Here is a 17,094-nt window from a genome sequence, read left to right as displayed (position 1 = left end):
AATTAATGACTCTTTCGATGGACCTTTTCACTTAATGTCCTGCAGGCTGCTTCTTGGCTGCAAGTCTGCGCTCTTCAGCGGCGACCATGTCTGTTCAGTGTTAGTATGTGAAACGTCTCTATACATTGGGGTTGGTGACTTACCCTTCCAGAGGTCCTGGCCTTCGTAGTCCTCCTTGTGGATCTTCTGTTCAATGACCTTGGTAGGATCATTAGGGTCGACCATTCTGACAGTTTGGAACCTGCTGTCGCCGTTCTTGAGATCTCTCATTTCGTAGATAGCGGACACTATTAACACAGCCAGCGTCAAGCCCTGGGCATAGACACGAGCTTGAACAACCTTGTTGGCTGTGCTCATAGGCTGTCGGCTCACGATGGCGAAAGCGATGCCCATAGACGCCACCCATGATGCGAAAACAATCTGGTAACGGTTCTCCTTGGCATAGTCCTTGAAGCGCTCATATGCTGTCTCATTCTCACGGATGAGGTCTGCTGTACGGGCTGCCTGGTCCCTGTATGTGCGCTTAGGGTCCTGGGCGATTTGATGGGCGATACTCCATCGCTCTGCGTTGACAATGGCGCCGAATGTGCCAGTTGAAGTGACGAGGAAGGCTCTGAAGGGGAGGGTCAGGCCTCGGAATGAGGGATACCGCCTGGAAGCGACAAAAACGCCTGCGAGACCAAGACCAGTGAAGAGAGTACCACCGATGACACCGCCCTTGAGGACCTCGGTATAGTGAGCCTCTTCTTCTTGCTTGGTGAGAATCTTCATGATTGGTGATGAGTGATAGGAGATAAGAGATAAGATATCAAGATAAGAGGAGATAAGGATAAGAGCGTGAAGGATGTGTGTGTGGAGTGTTGTTTGTTTGTATGGTAATGTCTGGATGTCTGGATGTCTGGATGTCTGGATGTTTCCACTACCTTTGGCAACCAGGTTATATATAACGGGATTTTGATTACAATTTTTATTTTTATTTTCTTGGAACCGGACAAAGCCGCGTCGAACTGGGTTTCCTCATGTCATCTTGTCGCATGATTTTTCAGCTGTCGGGATGCTTATGCCGCAGCGAAACCCGCAGTCTAAATGCCGCATACGCCGCAACCCTTCTCCACACGGTTCCGCCCGAGACGCCGCTGGTACGATGTCATGCCGCGCCGCATCGCCGCAGTCCGCCAGATCTGCCATAAGAATTTCCCTCCATATTTTGGGACTCAATTTTGACTTTGGGAAGCCTTTGATCAGGTTGATCTTTTCGTCACAGATGGACGGGTAAGCCGTGGTCAACCTGTAAGGAAAAGCAAAGGCCTACATAGTTCTACTGAGCATCACTGTTTGCAAGGGCCTGTGGCCACTTCCATGGCAAGGAACCAACGTCTGTCGTGATCGACAGTGAGAGTTGTCAAAGACAAGTTGAGGGGGAGCTGGAGCTTGTCTTATATACTTTTCTGAAACAGCTGTAGCTCTATGAGGACACATCGTCCAACCCCTTGCTCAGGGACCAGTGACGGCTGGAATGTCACATTTCGCTTCCTGCCCCAGAGCTGAGACTACTTTTACCTGTGGCACTTGTGGTAGCACTATAATAAGCTGTTATGAGATTATTAAATCCTTAGTAGCTCCTGAGAACAGTATTTGTATTTGTGTGCTGTTCATGATTCTCGTTCCTGCACAAGCTTCGTTGTTCAAGACAGACTTCGCTTCCTTCGAAACGAACCCAACGAACCGCTACCCCCAAGCTCCACAGTCACTGATCTCTATTATACAAGTACCTAAAGGCGATGACATTGCAGGTTTCACTAATGTCAATGTTCTACAACAGACAGAGCCAAGACCAAACCACCTACGTCATACCACGGATGTTTACCCTAGTAGACACAGCCATGGGTCAGTAACCAAAACCGACCATGCACGAACATGGGTTATCAAACTTAAAAGTCTTTTACGATTAGATAGACGAGGTAATGCCATCATAAGCTCAGTACAGTAAATCACGAGTCTGTTGCGCTCATTCTTGGAATAACAGTAACCGATGAAAAGCGAGTGATTAGCATGCCGGCCTACGTGCCTTCTTGAAGTCTTGAACCACGCCTCCCCAAGTTGGTAGTGTTGACACATACGAAAAACACAAGATTGAGTGGATACACATTGAGGCAGCGTGAAATCTCAACAAGTTTGCAACGGTATAAATTCGCATTATCGATGAAAATTAGACGTTGAATATTTTGAAGTATACGTAAACATTGATCGCCAACAAACATTCTGTAACCGGTACACTGCAGTTGCTTACATGATTTTACCGAATAATTTACGCGATTGCAACTGGACGCTGCATGCCGTCTAATAAAACCTCGTGAGGTAACCTGCAGCTTTCATTTTCCCCGCAGCAACACTGAGATAACACCTCGTACAAGATGGCGACTACACAGACTTTAACTGAAGCCCCGTTTGAGTCCATATCTCTTGAAGATAGAAACAGGAATCATCATGCTACAGAGCGACAAGAGAATGGTCGAGGAAGACGCATTTTTGAAGCGGATCCTGCTTTCACAATAACTCTGGCTACGAGGCGAATGATCATTGCTTTGTTGGTGTGCGCCAATACTGTTCAGGTGAGCCATCCGCTTATAGAGAAGAGACATATCGTGCCAAGCATATACTGAAACACCATCAAGTTCGTCTCCAACGCAGTAACTATTGCCGGCGGTCTTGCGCTGAGCAAAGACCTCGGGCGCGAATCCGGTCCTGGGAAAGCTAACTGGATGGTAGCATCTTACCCGTGAGCCAAACCCTCAACGAAAGACTCGATGATGGTATTAATCCTTTCCAGACTCACACAAGGCGCATTTGTCCTAGTGACAGGTCGCCTTGGCGCCATCTATGGCCATAAGCAACTAAGCCTTCTTGGATGCGCCGTCTTTACTCTCTTTTCGTTTGTCAACGCCTTTACCAAGACGTACGATTCCTTCATTGCCATGCGTGCTCTCACAGGCGTAGGTGGTGGTATTTTCATGCCCAACGCCGTGTCTATAATCACAACTATGGTACCACCTGGTCAATCCCGGAATATCGTCTTGGGTTTTTTTGCAGCGTCGCCTCCTTTGGGTGGCATGGTTGGCGCACTGATAACCGGTGTTTTCATGGATCAAGTAAATTGGATGTGGCTTTTTATCCTCATGTGAGTTTCTACTTGGGACATGTTGTACAATGGCTGACTTTAATGAGTGCGGGTGTCTCCGCGTTGATCCTAGTCTGGTTGACTTTGCTCATGCCCAAGGAGACCCCAGTCGACAAGGGAGGGCATGTTGATGTTCCTGGAATTATCCTGGGGCTGGGGAGTCTTTTACTCTTCAATGTAGTATGCAACCAAGCACCTTCGGTGGGATGGAATACTCCCTACGAAATCGCTCTGGTTATACTTTCAGTGCTCCTCTTTACCACATTCCTTTTCTGGGAGAAACGTTACGCAAAAGATCCCATCATGCCACTTTCCATCTTTCAGGCTCCGACATTTCTCGCTTTGATCTTTGTTGTTTTGCTGAGCTACATGGCTTTTGGAATCGGGATTTGGTATTCTGTGGCTTGGCAACAACTTCTGCGCGGAGTGTCTTTGACGCAAACAGGCTTACACTTCATTCCTTTCGGGCTCAGCTCTATCCTTGCCGTTTTCGTTGCAGCATGGCTCATTCCGCGTATCGCAGCGCAATGGATCATGGCCATTGGTGTAAGTATCAGAAACAATGACCGAAGAACAATGCTGACAGACCCCCAGGTGCTAGTCACGTTTGTTGGGAATATTCTTTTGGCAACGATGCCGGTTCAACAGACATTTTGGGCACAGCTATTCCCCGCCATGGTTCTGTATGGCTTCTGCCCAGATCTTGTTTACGTTGCCGCACAGGTAATTGCTAGTAACAGTGTCAATCGGCGCCAACAGGGTATAGCCAGTAGTCTTATCGGAACACTCAATCTATACGGCAACAGTCTGGGTCAAGGATTCGCGGGAACGATTGAGACAGAAGTCGGAACAAACAACGACAATGATGCCAAAGGATATAGGGCAGCTCTGTATTTTGCGGCCGGCTTAGCGCTATTAGGACTTACTCTCGACATTGCGTTCGTCAGGTTGCCCAAGGACCAACGTGAGGGTTGGGATGATCCGTCTGAAGGAGATGAGCAGGGGGCTGATGGTATGACTACGGCCATTGAGGTTGAACGCTCTGTATAGTATGTCGACCGAAACAGGACTTGAGTCAGGTTAGTTGGCCTACGCATTAACAAGGTCTTTGTTATATGACCAGGGACATGCACGAGCATCCTGTAAAGTCGATCTTTCGTCCGATTGCCGACTTAGCAGTAAACGCAATCTTGGTGCTCGGACAAGACGATGAAGCAAGTTACAAGTTTATTTATGGGAAATCCACTAACTACTGATTTGGCGGAGAATATGTTCTAGCGGTTTCACATTCTTCTTTTTTAATCGGAGGATTAAAATTGAAGTGCTTGCAGGCGCTGAGATCATGCTCTGGCAGCGCTAGAGGACGTCAAACTTCAAAGCTCTACTTTTCTGGCAGCGAACCAAGGCCCAAGCTCCTGTTGTAGACAACTAGCATACGGCGGCTCCGTATTGTTGTTTGGGTAGTCACGAACGTCTTTTCAATGAGTTATGTCTGTTGCCAGTATTCATCTCAGTGAAAGCTGTGAATGCTGGTCTATTAAGAGCTGCATTATACATAAAAAAAGGAAATAATTGCGGCGTATTATTGGAAATAGCATGACAGAAATCATCAAGCTGAATCGATCTAGGGTCCATGCGCTAGCAATGATTGGGCGCCTTAAAGTAGAATGTGACTTGAAACAGCATCTTATTTCACTAAAAAGCATGGACATTTAATGCCCTGTACAGCACATCGTTTCTATAAAACATCATGGTGATGCCTTCTCTTGATGTTGTCTATTTCTCCATAAATATTTTATTTGCTTCTTCAACTATATCAATTACAAGATGCGTTTCCCACTAGATTTTAGCACGATGCTATCGCGGAGACGACGAAGCGAACAGCAACAGAGCACAGGACTCTCAAAGCGCCAGGTTCACGGTGATAGAACACCAGAACAGATCGACAGATGGTGCAAATCCACATCCTTGACGAAAAATGGTGACGAAATTATGTTTCCCAACCAGGGCGATACTTGGCATGTCGGGGAAACACAGGGCTTTGGTTGGACAGGCGGTATTCATATCGACGATAATCAGAGCCAGACCTTCAGCCTGGAGATAAGGACACTTGACTCGGATAATGATTCTCAAGCTGTTCAAATATTTGGTAAGAACCTCTTCAACCCTCTAAGAAAGTAGCTTGGTTTGCTAACTTAGCGTAGCCAACGAAACCTTCAACTATCCTTCCTCCAGCTGGCAAGTCTGGAACAAAGAATGTCCAGACACATATATCTCATACTACTGGAAGATACCCAAAGACTTTGAAACCGGAGATACGAAATTCGTGGCGAGGCTTCTCAATACGACAGATCCGGATAATACAAATACTCTGACGAGTAGTTTCTTTTACATCAACTCGAAACCCGTTGATGTGTCTATAGAGGCCTCTGTAGCAAGTCCATCTGCGGAACCTGCAGCAGTCACCTCATCTATAGCATACGCCACTTCAGCTCCGGCACCAACCGCCACAATTGAAGCGGCAGCCAGCGACCAAACTACAGCAGTAGAATCACAGGATGGACTTTCCGTTCAGGCAAAAGCAGGCATTGGCGCCGGCGCCGGTATATTGGGCCTCATGATTCTCCTGGCCGGCCTGCTTTTCTACTGTCACAGAAAGCGCCAAAAGAGAGGCATATCAGGCAAGAGCTTTGTTACGCCACCTCTGGAAATAAGGACGGCGAGACCGCGCATTTCAGAAGGAGGCAACAGTGAGATGCAGCGTGAAAGAGCGAGAGAAATGGAAGATGTCCCTGGAAGTCCTTTATACAGGACGGACACAGAGCGGAATGATCATCGACGGAGTATCAGGATAGTATACGAACCCAATCTGGATCCCATCGGGTTGCCGGCCGACGTTTCGATGTGGTCGCCCAAGAGTTCACAGGATGAACTGAAAAGATAATGCAGGGTATGGAACGATAATAAGTAATGAGTAATTAGTAATGAAACAACCCTTATGTTCTCTCAAGCTAGTTGTCACTTGCACACATAGTTATAATTCCGGATTTACTCAACTTACCACTAATACCGAGGAGATGATTGAGTATTTTCTCTATCAGTTCTTGTATGAATAACGAAGGGACTTTAGCTCTTCTTCCTTGTTCTTGATTCAAGGCTGGTGCTTGTGCTCAAGCATCTCTTTGTACTACCTACATGTTGCTCTCTGTTTACATAGATGGCTGCAGGGACTGATAAATGCAAATGACTCTGTATTTGATTAGATGCATTGTTAATGGCAATTTATATCTTCTCGAACTTGTTGCAAAGCTAAATGGTGTAGTGTTTGATATCACTTTGCATACCAAATCACAAAAGAAGGAATAAATGAAATGTAGGGTAATAGCTTATGTCAAATTAGACTATATATACTTCTATCCAACCCGTCTAGTTATCCAGCATTAAGTATTATTGCTATCGGCACCAGAGCCAATGTATCCGTCATCCATAAATCGTCAACCGCTTAAGGGAGAGCAGCAGGGGCGTACTTCTGGTCAGGCTTGACAACCTTGCCACCAGAAACCTGCTTGTCGGTGTAGCTGGGGTAAACGATCTGCTTCTTGTTGCTGACAACAGAGAGAGTGGTGAAACCGTTGTTGGGGCCGAACTGGCCGCTCCAGCCAGAGGTGACAGTGAAAGTGCCGCACTTGACAGGGCCGCCGTTGGCCTGAGAGGCGTTCTTGGAGGCCTTGACGACGTACTTGCAAGCAGTAGCGGCGCCGCTGCCGGTGTTGATCTTGAAGTTCCAGGTGCAGGTGGTGTCGGGCTTATCGCATGTTCGCTGCATAGACTCGATGGTCCACATAGGAGTGGCGACCATCATGGAGACAGCATCGAGGGGAGCAGAAGGAGCGGCGACAGCGCCAGTGGCGGCAGCGAGAGCGAAGAGAGAGGTGGTGAACTTCATTTTGATGGTTGGTGTTTGGTTGTTTGTGTGGGAGAAAGTGGAAGAGAGTTGTTTGTTGGAGTTGAAGAGTGTTTGGTAGTTGAGATGCTTGAGATGCTTGAGAAGATGAGATGATTGATGATGAGAATGTTGGATATCGTGGGTTGATCACAAAGTCTTTATAGAAGTTGGAGAATAATATTAATAGACATGACTTCATCAAGCCGGCACTTCGGCTCCATAGCGTTGAGCTGTGATGTTGAGATGGTCCAGGCGTATGGAGATACGATATCGTGTTATTGCTACGTAGCAGTGTACAAGAGTCGGTCAATTGACGGACACTGCTAGTCCCGGGGCCAGAACGATCCATCATTGGTATGACAAATAAAAAGAGACAGTCTGCTGCCAATTTCAGCGGTCGACTTCTGTAAACCTTGAAGTCAGTGTGGCTACATTTCCCTAAGGCCTGGAGATCCCCGAAGAACTAGGACAGCGTGGCTAACCTACCGGAGGTTAGTCGGTGGATATTGACCAACCAAGAGAGTCAGTTATTCTTGGAAACTGCGCCGCTGGGCTTTATCCCTGCCCATTTCAAGCTTAAAGCAGTTAAGCGGTTCTGTCGATACGAGACAGAGTGTCGCAAGTTAATTGAGTCCTGCCTGTCCCTTGCATTTCAATGCGTCGCCAAAGGACTAGACTAGTCGGAGCAACGTCGTATAGCACAGCCGATCAGAACACGATACCCATTGCAACTTAGAGCATTCTCCGCGATGTCATGCAACGACACCAAATTGAGCCCACGTGGATGGGTTCCGCATCTACTTGTGTCTTGCAGTGATTTCCAATGCATCATGGCAACAGTCAACTCCTGTACTGAATGTTCTTGGTCTGGGTTATGTGTAATTAAATAGTTAGTTGTTGAACACGATTCACTCCCAAACAATATGGCACTGAGGGTCACTGCCAAATGCAATCCTTTGGTCCAGAAACTTTTATACGGTAGTTCAACATTACCCTATATCCTCATGACTTTTGTGATGTGCATGACCCGACAATCTTATTCTCCTGTACTTGGAAACGCTCTATACGACCATTGACATTCGTCCCACTTTGCGTGAGGTCTAGATTGATAGATCGTCGCAGCACCTCCCTGATAACCGAGCGAAGAGGAACGTGCCCCCCAGCCTGATGGCACTTTTGGATGCCCAGGGTCGATATCCAGCCTTCCCAAATACGTCGTGTACCCCAGCTATCATAATCTCAGAGCTTGATCTAACACGAGGAATCACGATCATTACTTTGAAGTTGCTCCTTTTTCAAGGCTGGCAATTTAATTGACTCTTGATTGAATACGACCAATGACTCGGTACCTGCCCCATGATCATTCATCTTAACAGAGTGTTCTCGAGTATCCTGCACTAGACGACGAGACTAACTAGGTATCTATTCTCTCCCATGATCTTCGGGGGGTTAATCTGTTAGTCTCCACATCATCAGTGTGGTTTCTCTCAATTGACTCAGAAGGTATGAGACTTTCCAAGGCGACATCACTGATAAGCCGCTCATTTTCTATACGATATGTAATTTCGATCATGTCACCCACTCGCTTTCGTAAGCTTGGTAGAATACCACCTACATTGGGAAGTCAGTTAGCCTGCGAAATAACGCAAATAGAAAACTCGTCTGGACTTACCGACATTGAGACAAAGAAACTTCAAAATGGTGGGAAACCAGACGCAAGCAGCGACCAATTGCCCAAAGCTCCAGTTTGATATGTGTATGTCGCTCTTGTCGCCTTCTTTTCCATCCTGTAGTACGCTCAGGAAATCTTGAAATTCTTTGACTCCGATGATGCCCATCGCCACGGAGAGGACTTCCATGGAAATCCACAAGGCCTCAGTCAACAGCCAAAAATATCGTCCCTCGAGAAACCTCTGCAAACGTGTAGGTGAGCGCTGTATCAAGACATTGACCCTGCCATATAGCCATGTGTCTGGTTCAAACCACTGTGCTTTCAACACCGAGTTCATCCAATCCAGGATCAGAAATATCATGATGGTGTGTATAGGAGCTTGGACGCGGGAGTGAAATCTGAAGTAGCTCTCCACATTTTGCTTCAACAAGTAAGGGTTCCCATTCTTTGAACCTAGGACATCGCTCGTGATATTAGACCCTAAGCTGGACAGGCTTCCAGATGAGACAAGACTGTCATCAGAAAGACCTACAGATATGTTCCTGAATCGCAAGTTCAAAGTCTGACAATAAGCTCTTGGTCCTGCATTCCCTCCGCAGCGATTGACATCATTGGTCTTCTTGACATGCTTCTCCAAGGATTCGACACCCACAACATCGGGCTGCGTGATGATCAACATCAAGACCCAGTTGAGGATGACCAGAAAGAGAGTGTACCACCAACGGTTGTGTGTCTTGTGTAGTATGAGCTGGATGAAAAGCAGCGGGTACATGCCAGCTGATACGACGCCTCGTAGTATGATGTTGTTGGCCAACCACGATAGCGACGAACTGATATTCGCAAGTCCCGCTGAGCTAGAACTAGAGAATGCGATGATGGCAGCTGTTGATACTACGGCAAGAAATATTGCTTGCGCTTCCTGAAGATCGACGAGTGCGGCTCCTGCTGCGATGCTAAACTTGCTTTTTGCCACGAAGTTCTGCCATCGTATCGCAGTTTTGACAGCCTTGGTTGGCCCTTTGAATGGCAATAAGAACGCAAGAGAGAAATTTCGAATCCAAGTTTTTGTGGTCTTGTATGCCACGGCAAATACAAGGACAATGAGGAATTGCATAAGATATGCCACGAGGATCTGTAAGATCATTAGCTATTGATCATTCTTCGCGATCACAGCAGTGACACACACCCCAGGCCCTGCAATATCAAAGTCGATGCCTGGATCGGCTTTGGCACAATACTCTTCCCCCATCACCCTTCCAAGGTCTTCTATGCTTGTGAGGTTAAAAGGGACGTATTGGAATTTGTCTTCCCACAGCTCGGACGGACATCCTTGGAATCTTGGATCGGAGCAAGATTGAAGAGCGCAACGGCTGTATCTCGCAAGTACCCCCAGCTTATGGAACCGATTCAGCGGGCCGGGATTGAAAGTTTCCATAAAAGTCACACTTTCAGTCTCGTTGATTCGGTGAGGAGCATTCTCACCCTCTGTCATCGCAGCGACGGCTGCAATGGAAAGGCAATTCCAGAGCGTTTCGGGCGATTTGAACATTGTTCGCTTAGTACTGCAGGCCTTTCTGCAATTTGTCGAGTTATGGATATTGCATCCGCTCTCGAATAGTACCACAGGGACAGAGGGGTTTGTTGCGATGGAGGGTAAGCGGAAAAGCCAGACTGTTTCCCATGCCTGCCATTCCGCTGTAATGAGAAGTTGCTCAAAAATATCATCCTGATAGGAGAACTTGTCTAGGTATCGGAATCTGATTGATACCATGTTTGCGATGAAGTGTATTCCAGGTTGGTGAATAATGAAACAAGTTGTGCCAAGAGTACCGGAAGGGTATTCGGGTGTTTTATCCCGTCCTAGTTCCCAGAGCCTTGTTCTTGATTGACATCATGTGCACGGATATCATCATGCAAGTCAGCAGCAAGTGTACGCAAAGTCATGGTGATACGACAGCTCATTAGGCTGAGCCTACCTTGCCAAGAACGAAACCCGACAAGGGTCCCAATAAAATCTGCTGGCTGACAGGAGAAAAGTGATGGTTGTTTATCTGAGAATATAGTGTATAATAGAAACCGACTTAATGTTTTTTTTTTTTATTTTTTTTTTTTACTTTTCGGGTCGTGTTACAACAGAAGCCTACTCGCTCTTGTACTTCCATGTCGTCTGTCTATGGAGACTGATATCTCCAGAATTAAAAGCCATGTACATTCCATAAAGGCCTCCAATTGGCCATTTGTTCCATAGAGACTTCCAACTCCATCCTTCGCCCCCAGTCTGGCCATTCGGTCCCTCGGGTTGTTTGACTTTGTCGTAAACTGTCGGGAGGGTCGTTGCAAAGTAACGTTCCCTCAAGTTCCGATACCAGGGACGATCGTACAATTCCCAAAATTTCTCCTCGGTGTAGTATGCATGAGCATACAGCCACTTTCGACCTCTCAAGTCTGCCAGCTTCTTCTCCAGGCTGCGGTTTTTAGCCTTGAATTCCTCGGCATTCCTTGGACCCCAACCCCAGACGCCAATATTGAGCATAGGCTGCGACATATCGACTTCGTCATCGCCAACCTCATGCTTTTCCACGCTGGTAGTAACAGGATGGAAGGTGGGCATCCTGGCTTCCTTTAGCGGACACAGCCACAAAGGCCATATGCCAAGTTCAGAATCGACCCAGTCAATGAACTCCTCAGCTGTATCGTATGGGAGTGCAAGATCTTGGACGACAAATTGTTCTGAAATACAACTTGCATGAAGAGCGTGGTACAATGTCCTGGTATGAGAATAGTCGTCCAAAAGCCATCGGAAAAATCGGTTGAATGGTATAAACTTGAAATAAGTATAGCCCTGGCGTCCTACCCAAAAGGCAGCTCTGTCATAACGAAAGAGATATTCTCCGAGTGGGATGTACTCAGTGACATGCGAAGACGGCAGAAGATCTTTCGTCTTTTCCTGCACGTGAAGATAGAACCAGGGATCCGCAGCATTGCTGAAGGTGACAAGATGAGATTCGGGAGGTTTGTGATCTGTAAGCTGTCCAGTGATGACAACGCCATGGTCTTTCGAAAAGAGAATTCCATCAACATAATCGGTATCCGGAACCCCACAACATTTCTGTGTTTCTGAAACCGCAGTGCTAACACTGTCAACACGATGATAGGTTGTTTTCACGAATTTCCGGGCCTCGACAAGCCGGACCTCGAGCAACGTTGTAACACCCAAAGTACCCGCAGCACCCGCAGCACCGTAGAACAAATCTTCTCGCTCTTCAGGGGATGCCCTTACGACATCTCCATTGCCGAGAATCATCTCCACAAAGTTGATCGTTTCGTTGAAGAACCCATGGCGGAAAGAGCTGCTTTCCCCTGATGTTCCCGAGTAACCACCGCCTGCTGTGATCCCAGGAAATTCCATCACAACTGGGGGTATTAGACCGTATGGCATTGTTGCCTCGACTAGCCGATCCATCGGGACGTTGGGCTCTACGAGACATGTCTTTTTCTCTGTGTCAACAGAAATGACCTGGGATAACATGCTTATATCGATGACGTTGGTGCTTGGTGAATGACGGGGTCGGGTACTGCTCGAGGAGCCATGTGATATTCGGTATGGCTGTCCAATTTTGTGAAGGTCGCGTATCCTCATGGAGACATCCTCCACAATTTTGTCGTGTCGCTGCATTGCGTCCGACAGATTCACTTGCGAGTGAAAGGAGAGATGTGTTTTGAGGAAATCGAGAGGCAAAGGGAGAGGCACAAATTCACTGATGTACTCCTAGGACATAGGGCCGATGCCCTCACACCAACTGGATGTACTCGTGCAAGACAGTATCGGATAACCACTGGAAACATGTACATGTTCGTTGGTGGGCGCTGTTAAACCCCCATGCCAAGACGATATATTGCTTCTTTCACTGAGACATTGGAAGATAATGAAAGTACGGTGAGGATTTGTGCGACATAACACCGCCTATAAATGCATTTCGTTGGTGGCTAGTGTGACGCCTCATGCATGTCCCAAAGATAGCCAAATATTGGATGAGACTCGAAGAGTCCCGAGATCTGACTTGAGCTGGGAAGCTGTATGGAGAATCTACCTGCAACACGATTTCTTCATATCTATTTGGTCTAGAAATAAATCTCAAGTCTATGGAATCTTCAAGTACAAAGATCACCTTCTATCCGTAATGTATGTTGGTTACCCTCCTGTGCGGAATGAAGTTCCCACAACACTCCATTTTACCAGATACCAGGAATGAATCGCCAAGGAACGCGCTTGCAGTACTCAGTCCAGGCAGCTCCATATTTTACCGAGCACCTCTTCTCATCACGTATACACCGATGGACAAGCAACAGAAGCATCCAGACGGCATACCACCACACCACAGCCTTTGTGCTACCGACCAGTGCACACGTACTAAAACTGAGTAACAAGTCCCCTACATAGTTTGCGTGACGAGACCAGCCCCAGAAGCCGCTGCAGAGCAACAAGCTCGTGTGCTGTCTGCCATCCGAGGTTCGGAATCGTGCTGAGATGCACTCGGCCGGCTTGCCCCAGATGGTGCATTTCCCCCCTGTTCGTCGGACCATGTCTTTTTGGTGATTGACAACGCGGAAGAGCACATAGCCTGCTACTCCAAGGGAAAAGAAGAATGCCAGGTAGGGTGTTGGGGCTGATGATGGGTACAGACCAAGGTACTGCCCTTGTATCGTGTATGTTGTTGGCAGAAAGCAAAAGCAGCCCCAGATCAAATACATGCCAAAGTGATCATGAGCGATGTCAATCGTCCGGAGATACCACGATTCGTTGATGAAGAAGTCTAGCACATAGAGCGTCTGGAGTGCTGTCACGAGAATTAGTGATGGCTCAACGTACCCCTGATTTTGGTACTGATAAGCCATGTTGGAGAAGTCTCTGGATCACATGTGAGTAAACGAATGCGGAAAGGGTGTAGCAGCCAACCTACATCAAAGTCCACACCATCATTCCAGCTCGACCATTGCTGAACAATTTGAGGTCAAATTTATCACCCAACCGCGGATTTAACTCAATTCCCATGAAGAAATCATATAAAAAGGATCCTGATTCTTTGGTTAGAGTTTGCTAACGAAAGCTTCAGTCTGAAAACGTACCACTGAACTTTCTATCCTCTGGATGACATGGCACCACGTACGCTTTGACAAAAGCAAGTGCCGAGATAAGGAAGCCAGCTAAGTTCATGGCCCCAATCAAACTACTCCAGTTGCGGGGTATGAAACCGGGGTCCAGAATGCCAAACCAGCTGAGACCGCCATACAGGAGATGCGTCACGATCCAGGCTGAGAGGCCATTGATCTTGTAGTCGAGAAGATATCCAGCTGGCGTGAGCTGTCCCTGGTGGTTCTCGCCGGGGAGATAGATATACAAAACTGCCTGAACGACGAGCCAGCAGATCACTGCTGCAATGCCCTTGATGTTGATTTGAGGCCCATACTGGGCGCAGATGTTCCAGAAGCCATACTCCTTCACTGCGTCTGCAAAGAGTGAGAAGGATCCTTCGTACTGAACGAGCGTGATGAAGATGGATATCGACCCGATTGGCGCAAGAAACAGCGGCGAAGCTCCAACGAGAGAACGTAGCCACGACCGTCCAAGTCCTGCACGACCCCAAACGTCCGCATCGGTCGAGATCTTGTCCTTGGTCGTGAGCTCTGTAGCTTCAATTGGTATCTGTTTCCGCGGTCGAACAATCGTAGTCGTAGTGCCTGTCTGCGACAGGCTATCTGTGCTTGGTGTCATGGTTTCTCGATGCTATTTCTGACGCGTCAAAATAAGTAGATCGCGAGAAGACAAAATTGAAGACGCGTCTAGAAATGAGGGGAGAACAAATAGTGTTTGTAGTACAGAGATACACGCAAGCGACGGATGAGCTAATGATCACCGCACTATTAGTGGCTGGGGTTAGCTTGGACAGCATCGTCATTGATGGGCGGAAGCGGGCAGATTATGGATGTATTTGTGGGACTAGAATGTGAGAGTTTTGCTTTTGTGCTTTGCGTTAGAGTTATGCAAAGTGACACGGTTGCTTTGTTGTGTTGAAATTCTGTGTTTAGTTGAGAGAAAGCCATGCCAAGCTTGCCAGGCACTGAGACATGCTTATACGATAAGAAAGCTGCAGTAACCTTCCTGATTCATTACGGCACACAAATAGTCCATGTTTTATCGAAAGTGCCTTGTAAGTAAAACGAGGGCTTTTGGATAGCTGATTCAATGATCATAGAGTCAATAAATGGTAACACGACATCGCTGTAATGCTGCAGAAGTGATACCATCGGTCTAGACTCTATTGCCGGGGTCGCATTACGGTCTGACCGCCTCCAAATGTGAGATGCCAAGTGCCAAGACGTCGCTTGCGACGATCGCTGGACCTCTGCGCTGGAATGCATTCGCCTCGCACCATGGGGCCCTGTAGCAGCGCTACCCATGGATTTTTGCACAATTTGTATTAGTTGTAGCGTATCTAGCCATTCAGCAAGGAGAGAGACAATGGAAATATGTTCCAATTGACTGGTTGCGTGCACTAAACAGAGCTCCTCATAGGCTTACTCGCCCTGCCAAAGCAAAGCAAGACTGCACAATTGGATGTTCTGACAGCAATCCACTTTTCCGCCGTGTCTGACGTCAAGCCGTCTTGGTTACTGGCCGAAAATAGACTTCAGTTGGCGTAACTATGTGATAAAAGATAGCAATGATCACTTTCAGCTTGCATTACAGCTCAGCAGCGTCGTCCTCGTCCTCAACTGTCTTGTTGATCGCCTCCTCCGTCTTTCCAGCAGGCTCTTGTTTCACAGACTTCTTTGCGTTCACTTGAATGGCAATGGAGTTTCCAACTTGCATCTTACCACCATAGTTGAATGAGAAGTTAACATCCTCAGACCCAGACTTCTTCTTATCCCAGTTGCTAAAGTCAACAATTTCGTCTATAGCCTGTTAGTTTTGCCCTTTGTATCATTGGAAATCACTTACCGTCGCAAGCATTCTGTCCAGGCTTGACATCGCTTCCTGCAAACAGAGGTGCCAACCAAGTCACAACGCCAGGCGCAAAGAAGGCTACTCCGTCCAACTCGGCAATAAACTTGCGCTCCATTTTGGTACCTTCTTTGAGAAGCTCCTCTCGGTAATTGCGAACAGTCCAGGGCAGATCCTTGTAATCGGTGCGAAGAATTCTGAAGCCGTCGGAGTGCATAAAACGATCGAAATCGCCGGGATAGGGAAGTTCACCACCATCATCGGTTGTCCAGTACTTGTCGAGGTAATCCATCGCCCAGGCGATCTCTTTGGGAGCGCGTGAAGGGTCGGGAACGACGTAAATCTCTGCATTGATGGTGGAGCTGACGGAACACTCAGTCTTCCACTGAGTTCTATCTCGGGAAGGACTACGCGATTTGCTCAATAGCTCTCTAAGGTCGGCAGCGCGAGCATGGTCACCATCCTTTTCGGCTTGAGCGGCCTGTCGCATAAGACCAAGCGCCGCAGTGTCACCAATCTGGATATCGATGACCTGAGCCGCCGCCTGAGAGGCGAGGAGAGGCAGAATGACGTTGGTGACCTTCATGATTGATGTTTATTTGGCGAAGAGAGGAATAAGGAAGGAATGTCAAGTTTGACATCGTGGATGAGCGTGAATATGTACCATATTCACGCTCGGCCACTCCCCAATGAAGGAACATCCGATTGCACCACTGAACCAATTATGTCGCTTGGGATTGACGCTTGGAGTGCGCTATCAAAGTCCGGTCCAGGCATCAGTGGGAAAAACAGGGGTTATTACCGGGTTATATCTGCGGCTGAAGGAAAATAGAGGATGAGGTCACTAACTGGTGCTAGATGGACGGTGAAGAGGTTGCGCTAGATGCCAAAAAGAAGACTGCAAAAAAACATACAACAGTGGGGATTCGCTTGTTATCACCGACCTAACTACTAATCCGCCAATTAGTAGCTTAACTATAGGAGAGTAGATAGGGAATCTTATTTAGAATTTAATATATTTAATAATTTGCTAATAAGCTATATAAAGAGGCCTACTTTAGACTTAATTACTTTAAGTTTAATACTAATATAAATAGAAAAATAACTTATTACTTTTTAAAATATAAAATAGTTTTTATTTCCCTTTTAATATTATAACCTAATAGATAATTATATAAGCCTTATTATTTTTTTTAATTATAGTACTAATTACTTATATTAAATTAATTAAATTATAAGCTATTAAACTCTATAACTTATAGCTTATAATTAAACTTATTTATTTATTTTTTAAC

At 46.9% G+C, this 17,094-nt stretch overlaps 8 protein-coding genes across 8 annotated transcripts, besides 5 other annotated features; 2 read left to right on the top strand and 6 right to left on the bottom strand.

The window, feature by feature from the left end:
- Positions 1-31: 31 nt before the first annotated feature.
- On the bottom strand, positions 32-771 carry FPSE_10286 (uncharacterized protein; the record flags this gene model as incomplete). The annotated part of the gene is made up of 2 exons (XM_009263403.1): positions 32-90; positions 144-771. The coding sequence occupies 2 exons, from the start codon at positions 769-771 to the stop codon at positions 32-34; spliced, it is 687 nt and encodes a 228-aa protein (XP_009261678.1).
- Positions 772-2,414: 1,643 nt separating this feature from the next.
- Positions 2,415-4,228, top strand: FPSE_10287 (uncharacterized protein; the record flags this gene model as incomplete). Its single annotated transcript, XM_009263404.1, has 5 exons — positions 2,415-2,612; positions 2,676-2,779; positions 2,831-3,178; positions 3,226-3,724; positions 3,773-4,228. 5 exons carry the CDS (start codon positions 2,415-2,417, stop codon positions 4,226-4,228), a joined length of 1,605 nt encoding a protein of 534 aa, XP_009261679.1.
- A 777-nt stretch (positions 4,229-5,005) lies between these two features.
- On the top strand, positions 5,006-6,122 carry FPSE_10288 (uncharacterized protein; the record flags this gene model as incomplete). The annotated part of the gene is made up of 2 exons (XM_009263405.1): positions 5,006-5,327; positions 5,383-6,122. The coding sequence occupies 2 exons, from the start codon at positions 5,006-5,008 to the stop codon at positions 6,120-6,122; spliced, it is 1,062 nt and encodes a 353-aa protein (XP_009261680.1).
- A 558-nt stretch (positions 6,123-6,680) lies between these two features.
- Positions 6,681-7,124, bottom strand: FPSE_10289 (uncharacterized protein; the record flags this gene model as incomplete). The annotated part of the gene is made up of 1 exon (XM_009263406.1): positions 6,681-7,124. One exon carries the CDS (start codon positions 7,122-7,124, stop codon positions 6,681-6,683), a length of 444 nt encoding a protein of 147 aa, XP_009261681.1.
- Positions 7,125-8,538: 1,414 nt separating this feature from the next.
- FPSE_10290 (uncharacterized protein) lies at positions 8,539-10,567 on the bottom strand (the record flags this gene model as incomplete). The annotated part of the gene is made up of 3 exons (XM_009263407.1): positions 8,539-8,735; positions 8,797-9,928; positions 9,983-10,567. The coding sequence occupies 3 exons, from the start codon at positions 10,565-10,567 to the stop codon at positions 8,539-8,541; spliced, it is 1,914 nt and encodes a 637-aa protein (XP_009261682.1).
- Positions 10,568-10,883: 316 nt separating this feature from the next.
- Positions 10,884-10,908: a repeat region.
- Positions 10,909-10,936: 28 nt separating this feature from the next.
- On the bottom strand, positions 10,937-12,472 carry FPSE_10291 (uncharacterized protein; the record flags this gene model as incomplete). The annotated part of the gene is made up of 1 exon (XM_009263408.1): positions 10,937-12,472. One exon carries the CDS (start codon positions 12,470-12,472, stop codon positions 10,937-10,939), a length of 1,536 nt encoding a protein of 511 aa, XP_009261683.1.
- A 557-nt stretch (positions 12,473-13,029) lies between these two features.
- FPSE_10292 (uncharacterized protein) lies at positions 13,030-14,569 on the bottom strand (the record flags this gene model as incomplete). The annotated part of the gene is made up of 3 exons (XM_009263409.1): positions 13,030-13,705; positions 13,758-13,872; positions 13,924-14,569. The coding sequence occupies 3 exons, from the start codon at positions 14,567-14,569 to the stop codon at positions 13,030-13,032; spliced, it is 1,437 nt and encodes a 478-aa protein (XP_009261684.1).
- A 969-nt stretch (positions 14,570-15,538) lies between these two features.
- FPSE_10293 (uncharacterized protein) lies at positions 15,539-16,385 on the bottom strand (the record flags this gene model as incomplete). The annotated part of the gene is made up of 2 exons (XM_009263410.1): positions 15,539-15,750; positions 15,797-16,385. The coding sequence occupies 2 exons, from the start codon at positions 16,383-16,385 to the stop codon at positions 15,539-15,541; spliced, it is 801 nt and encodes a 266-aa protein (XP_009261685.1).
- A 317-nt stretch (positions 16,386-16,702) lies between these two features.
- Positions 16,703-16,804: a repeat region.
- A 2-nt stretch (positions 16,805-16,806) lies between these two features.
- Positions 16,807-16,828: a repeat region.
- Positions 16,829-16,862: 34 nt separating this feature from the next.
- Positions 16,863-17,037: a repeat region.
- Positions 17,038-17,062: 25 nt separating this feature from the next.
- Positions 17,063-17,093: a repeat region.
- Position 17,094: the final 1 nt, after the last annotated feature.

This window comes from Fusarium pseudograminearum, chromosome 2, assembly GCF_000303195.2.
Source record: "Fusarium pseudograminearum CS3096 chromosome 2, whole genome shotgun sequence".
Taxonomy (NCBI): domain Eukaryota; kingdom Fungi; phylum Ascomycota; class Sordariomycetes; order Hypocreales; family Nectriaceae; genus Fusarium; species Fusarium pseudograminearum.
The sequence above is the reverse complement of the archived record's forward strand: the minus strand, read 5'-3'. Positions and strand labels throughout refer to the sequence as shown.